The sequence below is a fragment of the Suricata suricatta genome, chromosome 8 (assembly GCF_006229205.1).
Source record: "Suricata suricatta isolate VVHF042 chromosome 8, meerkat_22Aug2017_6uvM2_HiC, whole genome shotgun sequence".
In the NCBI taxonomy this organism is placed as follows: domain Eukaryota; kingdom Metazoa; phylum Chordata; class Mammalia; order Carnivora; family Herpestidae; genus Suricata; species Suricata suricatta.
The window spans coordinates 129,702,452-129,711,769 of NC_043707.1; the positions used below are offsets into that span (position 1 = coordinate 129,702,452).

At 59.3% G+C, this 9,318-nt stretch overlaps 1 protein-coding gene across 1 annotated transcript in view; it reads right to left on the minus strand.

The window, feature by feature from the left end:
- Window positions 1-7,182, minus strand: part of PADI6 (peptidyl arginine deiminase 6) — a 23,622-nt gene extending 16,440 nt beyond the window's left edge. Inside the window, exons 1-3 of the mRNA XM_029945897.1 lie at window positions 3,966-7,182; window positions 3,110-3,293; window positions 1,233-1,308 (exon numbers count right to left, since the gene is read on the minus strand). Coding sequence (XP_029801757.1) covers window positions 1,233-1,308; window positions 3,110-3,293; window positions 3,966-4,081 — 376 coding nt within the window. The 5' untranslated portion in view covers window positions 4,082-7,182. The remainder of the gene's footprint in view (window positions 1-1,232; window positions 1,309-3,109; window positions 3,294-3,965) is intronic.
- Between the last annotated feature and the right edge of the window lie 2,136 nt (window positions 7,183-9,318).

A 9,318-nucleotide genomic window follows, 5' to 3' on the forward strand; every position in this document is an offset into this window, starting at 1 on the left:
GGCGGCGGGAGATGCCCGCGTCAAGGCGGCGGGAGATGCCCGCGTCAAGGCGGCGGGAGATGCCCGCGTCAAGGCGGCGGGAGATGCCCGCGTCAAGGCGGCGGGAGATGCCCGCGTCAAGGCGGCGGGAGATGCCCGCGTCAAGGCGGCGGGAGATGCCCGCGTCAAGGCGGCGGGAGATGCCGGATGGGAGGGTTTGGGGGAGTCCTGTCTGCAGAGCTGCAGGACCAGCTGCCTGAGTCCAAAGAGTTTCCGCCAAGCGGGAGTGGGAGGTTGGGTGATGACGGACCAGCCGGCTGGGTAGGAAGAAAACAGTGCAGGGTCCCCCAGAGGTTAAGCAGAACGCATCAGGTAAGGGTCCCCAGTTGTATTAAGGCTGCTGACAGGTCAAGGCAGGAGAAGACAGAGCAGACCACGGGGCTTAGTGAAGGAGAGGTCGTTCTGGTCCTCCCTAAGGGCAGTGGGGACTCGGCCTGGAGAAGGTAGTGGGGAAAAGGGAAAGCACACAGAGGGCGCAGAGTTACGGGGCGGAGCTCGGAGAGGACACAGAAGCAGATTTAGGAGAGCAGAGGGGAGATCTCGCTTCTTAAGAAAACAGGCATCACAGCTTCCTCCCGTTAAATGAATGGATGGGATAGTGGGGCGCCTTGGGGGGCCCAGTCGGTTAAGCATCCAACTTTGCCTCAGGTTATATCTTGAGGTTTGTGAGTTTGAGCCCCGCATTGGGGTCTGTGCTGACAGCTAGCTCGGAGCCTGGAGCCTGCTTCAGATTCTGTGTCTCCCTCTCTCTCTGCCCCTCCTCTTTTCACACCTCTGTCTCTCTCAAATAAACATTAAAAAAGATGGATGGGATAGCTTGCTCTGGAATGATCCAGAAGAAGAGTGGAGGAAAGGTAGTGGTTTCCTACAGCAGCAAGTCGCTGAAGGAAGGCTCTGAATGAGAGGGGAAATATCTAATGGGAGTACTACCCAAGCACCAGGCATGCCCCCAGTTGTACCCGGGGGCACGACTCACGAGTGATGTGGAAGATGAGGGAGCACGGGGAAGCTCCCATGTCTGCCTCCCGAGGAGGAGGTCAGCAGTGACTGAGCTTTGGGGGACTGTGTGAACGGGCATGTCGGGTGATGCCATCCAGGACCCACAGGAGGCACGTTGTTGCCGGGAGAGCCCCTCCACTCCTCCTGCTGCTGCAAAGCCCACCCCTCCTCGTCTGGGGCAGGAACGCACTCACCAATGCCAGTGAGGTAGAGCACAGCCGTGGCCGTGGGGACATCCTCATCATCAGGCAGATAGTATGAGACCACAACCTGTGGGGACAGCAGCCAGAACCGAGGGGAGGGGAGGGGAGGGGAGGGGAGGGGAGGGGACAGGTACAGGACTTGGGCTAAGCCCCCACGTCCTTGGGCTAAGCCCCCACGTCCGGCCATTTGACTTCAGTCTCCTGTTCTAGCTTCTGAGGTCTGTGAGCTGGGGCAGGGTCCTAGTCCTGTCTAGAACCTGCCACAACCCCGCCCAGCACATCCACACGGAGGCCTCACCACCCCCCATCCATGTAGACTCTACCCCAAGGGCAGAGAGATCAAGGCACTTGGCCCTGTGACACTCGACCAGGGAGGGGTGGCCCAAGACTGAAGGTCCAGGCTGTCTGGCTCCAGAGGTCAAGATTTAGAGGACACTCGCCATCCTCCCCACTACACACCTGCACACCTGCTAGCCCACCCGGCGCCCCGGAGATGGACAGTGGGCCAGTAGCGTCTCCCAGCCACTCAAAAGGAAGTAGGACACCAGGGTGGGGGCTGGAATTGGAGCTCAGTCTCGCCCATGTCCTGCATCAAAGGCCAGAGGCACCTTTCTACTTCAAGCAAAGACCTGCCCTTCGGCCATTGGTCTGGACCACAAACCAGAGAACTAACCAGGGGCCAGCACACCATACTTTCACGCCTGTGACCCACCACCTGTTCCTAAATGGAAACCTCGGTCCTCCAAGGTCCGGCGGTTCCCAGAGGGCCACTCCCGATGGTGCGGGAGGCCAAGCCCTGGGCAGAGAACACTTCTCCGGTCCTCCGGACTCGGCCAGGGCACACCATGGCCCTGAATCTTACTGGGAGGCACGCTGTGCGTGAGCATGCTACCAGCTGCCTAGGGAGTTCCCTGTCCTGGGTACAGAGCGGGGGTGGGGGGGACCCACCGGTCCTCCGCCGATTACGAGCAGACCACGTGCCAGCCGAGCGCCCTTGTCCTGAGCGGCCTCACCTGTGTTCGCACCCTCACCTCACATTGGAGTCACCTGGAGGGAGCACTGACCCACAGAAGCCAGGGGCTTGTCCCCAGAGGCTGACTTAATTGGCAGGGGGTGTGGCCTGGGGGGGAGGAGTGTTTCCAAGTCCCTGCAGGTTCCAATCAGCCTGCAGCACAATCAGCTGCTGTCACAGAACCCCACCCCCCATGAGGGGCCGTTCTACAAGGGAAGTGACCCCCCCCCACTGCCCCCGGGGTTCCCTTAGGGAGACCATATGCTTGGGAGAAAGAGCACAGTCTCAGGCTCCAATTCTAGATCTGCCCCCACTCTAGTTGTGTCCTTTAGGTTGAGAGCAGCCATTCTGTGCCTCAGTTTCCTTGTGTGGAAGTGGAGGGGGAAGGCCGATCTCTTGAAACGGAACTCAAGATGCCCAGTAGAGATCATGCCTTTAATACACATTAGCTCTTAGGTTCCTTAAGTCCTCCACACCCAGGCCAGCCTTGGCCAAAAAACCCAGTTGAGTTGTGCTAAAACCCTTTCCGCCAGACTTTAACAGCAGGTAGTTTGGAAGCTATCGGGGTGTTGTGGTCAGGAGCACACAGGGCGAAGATGGACGTGCTTGAACTTGAGTCCCAGTTCTGTGGACCACTGGCTTGGGCAGGGCACTTCCTCACCCGGTGGGTCTGTCCACCTGTCTGTATGATGGGATCACAAGGTGCCACCTCCCAGGTTTGGCGCAGGCATTGGACGTCATGCCAAACACCTGCACCGCATTGGTCACGGACTTCGGGCTGAGGAAACAGCCTTCAGGAGGGAGCGCCCTCCCCTGGGAGATGCCCCCTCACCCCCGCCCCCGCCCCCAGGCTTACCTTGTCACCATCAGGGGCAGAGCTGGGGGAGATCATATGCACCAGGATGTCTATGGGATCAGACAGAGGCCACCGGCTTGTGACCACCTGCTCCTTGGTCATTGACGGGGAAATGTGGTGGATGCTAACCAGGACCCCCGAAGAGCCATTGACGGTGAAGGACTTGCATTTCTCCGGGGCACACCTGCTTGGCCCGACCAGGAGACAGACCCTCAGGCCTCAGAATCTCAGGGGACGGCCTCTCACCTGCTCTCTCCCCTTTGGGCATTTTTGTGATCCTCACACAACGTCAGCCTCACTCCCACCGTCCCCCACTGCAAAGATTCTGGTCTTCCCTCCCACAGAGGTTCTAGAAGTTACCAAAGCTGTGTCCTATTTATAACCCATGGAGGGAGGAAATGGTTTGTGAGCCAGAAGAGATCCTTAGAGAGGAAGAAATGTGACCTAGGCCCGGGGTGGGGGAGAGGCCGGCCATGCTGGGACTCCGGAGAAGACCTAGCCTCTTGGGGCAAGTCACACCCATCTAAGGCTCCAGTTTACAGGAAGCCTCCTCACTTAATCTTTATGGCCTCCTGGAGAGCCAGCCCCACCCCTATTTCACAGGCAAGGGGACAGAAGGCTTCTCTAAGGTCCCACAGCCCACACGAGGCAGAGGCAGAATGTAGGACAGAATCCTGCAGGGTCAGGACTGGGAGGCCCTTAGACACTCAAACCTGGCTCCACGGGTTGAGGCAGGCCCCGAAGAGGCAGAGAAGGGAGGTGACCCCCATCCCCCTCCACAGTCTCGAGCCAACCCTAGCAGGGGGGCCATGCACCAGCCTCCCTGCCCAGACCCACCCCCCAGCCAGGTCCTCACCCACTGTGATCCAAGTAGAGTTCCATGCCCAGCACACAGAGGGCATGGACAGGACCGTTCAGGGACAGGTGGATGAGACGGTGGAAGGACATAGCAGGGCCCTCCAGGCTGGCCATCCGCACGACAGCCCTCGCTCAGCACAGAAGCCCGGAGTTTCCGCCCCACTGCCCTCCTCTCTTATGGGCTCAGAGCCTCTCCGCCCCTCCCCGCCTTGTTAAGGGTTCAGCAGCTGCCCAGGTGTGACTGATGCTCTTCATGGAGACTTGCTGATGGGGGGGGGGGGTCTGAGCCCCGCCATCACTAATTAATCAGGTAGCTGGCTAATCAGGGCATCTGAGGCTGGCTCCTTAGGTCTCCGGCCTTCAGCTGGGAGCGAGAGGGGTGCTGGGAAGCTGATGTGGAGGCTGGGCAATCTGGCCACCGCGCTGCAGGACTGACTCACCTGGAAGCCGTCGGGGGTAATATCTGCAGGGGTGTGGGGGGCATCACCAGGCTCTGGGGCTCTGCTCTAGGGCACGAGTATCCTGGAAACAGAAGAGGTGAGCCCGGCAAGGTGCCGGACGAGATGGGGTATGTTTACAGATGCCCGGGCCTGGCAGGTCTGGGGTATGTGGTCCAGCGACCTGCAACCCAACCCCAGGCGATGAGGGGGTGCTCCTTGTCCACAGCGGTGCTGTCAGCTCCCGGGGGGCACATAGTGAGCGTTGGTGGAAGGCATGAATGGAGGCGCCCCGGCTGAGCCCAGTTCACCAGCTGCCCCCCATCTCCCCTGAGCTCACTAGGCAAAGGACGCTGGTTCCGGCCCAAAGGACTTGCCAGCCTTTCATTTGTGTGCATTTCATGTTTTATGTGAAGGTCATGGTTATTCTTGAACAGGCACCACACTCACGTGGCTCCAAGTTCAAAGGGACTCTGTCCCTCCTGCTCTCACCCACCTCATTCCATGTGGAGGCAGTTTCTTCTTCCGTGTAAGGCAGGACCAAGTGCCCATGCGCGCACACCCTCCCCCCCTTATTTTTATGTAAATGCTACGTTCAGGGACAGGTGCCCCTATCTTGCTGTTTGCACGTCAGAGGACGACTTGGAGAGTTCTTCCAGGTAGCATGTGGAAAGACCCTCACCCTTTCCTGTGGCTGTTGTGCTCCGAGCAGGGCCACACTGTCACATGTAGACGTACTTGTTTTCAGGCTTTGTCCTGACACATACGCTTCACAGGGACAGACAGCAGACAAGACAACCAGGAGGGAGGGGAAGAGGGGTTGAGCTCAGGCTGATGCCCGTGAGCAGGACTCAGGGACGTCGGGAAGCATGCCGTCCCCCCAGCCGCAGAAGGCTTTCCTGGAGCAGGTGACTGGAGGTGAGAAAGCCGTTAGCAGTGGAGGGAGGTGTTGGCACGTAGCCGGCATGAAGCCATAGCTGGTATCGGAGCAGAGCAGCTCACGGGGACTTTGCGCTGGAGACAGAGGAGCCGTGGGTGCAGCACCTCGAGGGCGCTTTACAGAACTGCATGTGCAAAACCCCAAACAAACAAAAGTGAGAAAATCCGAGGGGGTTCTAAAGGACAAGAACGTGTGTAAGCCACGTCAGGGCAGGGCGCAGGCTGCCGTGTACATCTGGGCAGGAGGCCAGGGACGCTTCCATCAGAATGGGCACCGGCCGAGACCTCAGGGTAAAAGAGAAGTTGAAAAAGGAAGAGCATCCGGCAGAAAAGTGATGCTAAAAAGAACACAGTACACTCCATCGTGGCTGGAAGAAGAGAAGCTGGGGTCCTGGGGCCCATCCACCACGGCTCAGCACACTCTGTCCCTAGAAGGGCAGGGGGGCTGGAGAGAGCCAGCGCCACTCATCCCGAAATTCCAAATGGTCCTCCCCTGCCACCTGGTGTCCCAGTCCCGTGGGGCTGCAGTGGGATGACCTAGGCATTCACCTTGCCTTCAAGAGGGAGCAAAGCCAGCTAGCCTAGGACACCCGGCCTTTGCTGCTCCACCTGGGCCCTGGCCCCTGACCACCCTGCTCTGCCCCAGCCCACCTGACCCCTCGGCGCCCCAGGCTCTAAACCACATGCCTCCAGCTCATCAAGACCCTTCCCAGGGGCTAACAGGCTACGTCACCACCCACTCCCCTTGGGTGAAGCTCCAGCCATTTCCCAGGGGCTTTCTGGAGGCTTTTCCAAAATCCACAGAGAGAAACCAAAGATCTCTACGATCATTCCCCTTGAAGGCAGGTTCCCCGGGGGAGGACCAGATGGCTTCCCAGCTCCTCCTTCTCAAGACAGAGTCTACACACATTTATGAGGAGCTTAGAGCAACTCACCCGCCTGCAGGCCCTGGGTGCAAACGTGTGTGTATGTGTGCACACGCACACGCACACCAATCAGTGTATGACCGAATGTGAATGCATGTATGGTGTGTGATTATACAAAGAGTGTGGATATGAGTGTGCATGAGTGTGGGGTTATGAATGAGCACATGTGAGTGTGAACATATGTGAGTGGCTGACCAGGTGAGTGTGAACTAGTGTGAGCAGGAACATGCAGGACGGTGAGTGACGGGGGGCTGTGACTCCTAGGTGGTAAATGAACTGTGTGAGTGAGTGTGTGCCCTGGTGTGCACAAGTCCAGGTGAGGAGAAGGGTGACAAAGCACAGAGAAGCAGGAGGGCCATGTCCTCCTTACCATCCCTTCCCTCCCAGGGGCCTGAAAGGGTTGTCATCTGAGGCTGCAGCCCAACTCCAAGGGACAGGGACCCCCCCCCTTTGAGGAGGTGTGCAGGCCCTGTCCCCTCAGGCTCTGTGTGAGGCGCACAAGGCCCAGGGGAGCCTCTCAAACACCAATGCCACGAAGGCCTCCCAGCATCACAGAGAACACCTGCACCAGTCCTCCCCCAGCACAGACCACACGGCACGGCTGCAGGGAGCAGGGTCACGGTGAGTGTCACTCAGAGGCCTTACTCTCCTCCCACCCCTCCCCCGGCAGTGGGGAAGGAGCAGGAACTGCCCGTCCACCCCACATAACGCACCAGGGGACAGAAAACGCTGGGGGGCGGGGGCGGGGGCAGAGGACAGACAGACATCAGGAGCTCTGAGCCGCAGCTCCCAGTGCTCAGAGGTCTCCACACAAGGACAGCAGACACACACACCCAGGAGTTCGGACCTCACCCAGTGTGCGGGATCTTCAGTGATCACATCGGACTGACCGCCGCGTCTGACAAGAGCACACAGACTAAGGGCACGCCACCGAGTACAGCAGCCCGAAGCGACACCCCAGAACCCGTGGGACCTAGAGCCCGAGCAGGGGGAACAAGGCACCAATGCCTGCACACGTGCCAGGCTGGCTGACGCGGAGCTCAGGACCCGCTGTGAGGCAGACTACCTGGGCATCCCCAGAACGCCACCCAGGAGAAAAGCAGCGCCACGGTGGACAGTGGGCCGGCAGCTGGTGTTCGGCCCTGAGCCCGGGGACACCGGTCTGCAGCCTTGTTTCTACACAGGAGTCTCCCCAGATGGGGACAGGGCAGAGGGGCAGCATCCAGACCTTTCCTGGCGGCCGGACATGCTCTCCATGGCTGTGCTGAGGGCCCCAGCACCTGCCGCTCTGAGATCTCGGCCCTGGTGGGAACGGATGCCCTGCCGCGTGCCCCCGGGGAACAGGCAGCTCTGACAGGCACCAGGGCCCACGGAACAACGCACTCACCTCCAGAACAAGCAGAGAGGGCGCATGCTGAACCGAAACCCACAAGGCCCACGAAGAAGTCAAAGGCTCACCGACCACCAGTACTTTACAAAGCCCAGAAGAAGGGCCCATCTGCCAGGTCACCACGACCTCCTCACCCAGGACCAAGCCGACCAAGTCACTGAATTAGCCAAACAACAAAACAGAGACAACTAAACCCTGAGCACCCCAGTAGCTGTCTGAGAAATGACTGCTGTGTCTTGCCAGCTCCCCGCACCCCTGCCTGGGGCCCCCAGAGGCCTGTCATCTCCTCTGGCTTCTTCTCCCCCTGAGGCCAGTGCTTCTTGCTTGGCTTAGGGCAGGTCCTCTGCAAAGGCCTTCCTAGAACACCGGTCATCACTCTTGGGACCGCCACACAAGAATGGGGCTGCTGTGACACACTCACCCATGCACATACACACTCACGCACAAGCAGACATATGCATTCCCTCACACCTGCACACCCACACTCTCAAGAAACACATCCACACGCCAGCATTCACATCAGCAGCGCGGACGCGTGTGTCACCACAGATGTACGTGTGGCTGTTCCGGGTGCCCACACGGGGGCAGGGGGCACGTGGGTCCACATGGGAAACGGGAGGTGTGTGGTGGGGGGTGGCACTGAAGACAAGCCAGCAGTTCCGGACAGACTCAGCCTGGCCTAGAGAGCGAGCTCCCAACCAAAAGAGAGCTTCTCTCTGCTCCTCCAAGGCCACCTTGACAGCAGGCCAGACTTTCCATCCCCCCTTCCCCTCCCTCTCTTCCCCGGGCAGGGACCTCCCCCCAGCACACTGTAGCCTTTGGCCCTGGGCTGTCCCAACCCTGAAGGCCCGAAGACCTCCAGATGCGGTTCTGCAATGTGCCTTCAATCTCAGCTGACCCCTGGGATGACCAGCCTCCCCAAGGAAACCTCAACCCGCCTTCACCTCTTCTCACCAGCAAGGCTGCCCTTGACCTCTGTCCCAGTACTGAAACCTCAAAGACATTTTGGGAAACTGCATAAAGTCTCTTGGGTTGCTGACATACCACCTAGAATCTTTCAGTTCACAAAATACATTCCTAAAAAGCTGTGCAGAAAATAGACATACTGAGGGGTGCCTGGGTGGCGCGGCTGGTTAAGCGTCCGACTCAGTTATGGCTCAGGTCATGACCTCATGGTTCGTGAGTTCACAAAGCCTGCTTAGGATTCTCTCTCTCCCGCTCACTCTGCTCCTCCCTGCTCTCTCTCTCAAATTAAATAAACAAACTTTAAAAAAATTATAAAACAGACATATCGATACGCTACCCCTGACTCATAGTCCTTGCCTGGCGAGGACTTGGCCACCCAAGACTGTCAAGGAGCAGATGAGAGCTGATCCCGCCCGTGACGGGGGGGGGGGGGGGGGAGCCACGCCTTGCCACACTTTGCTCCCACTCACACTGGGAGAAGCCACGGAGGCCCTTACCGATGACCCTTCTGCTCCCCCCTGCAGGGGGGAGCCGTTCCCCCTCATCGCAGCTCCTGGGGGAGGCTGTGTGCTAAGAAGCCAAGGCCAACACAAGTGCTCCAAGGTAGCCCCGGGAAGGAGTGTCCTGCCGGAGGCCCAGCCAAGAGGCTCTGCGGCCGCCCCCACCACCCTGCAGGTCTCCCCCACCACCCTG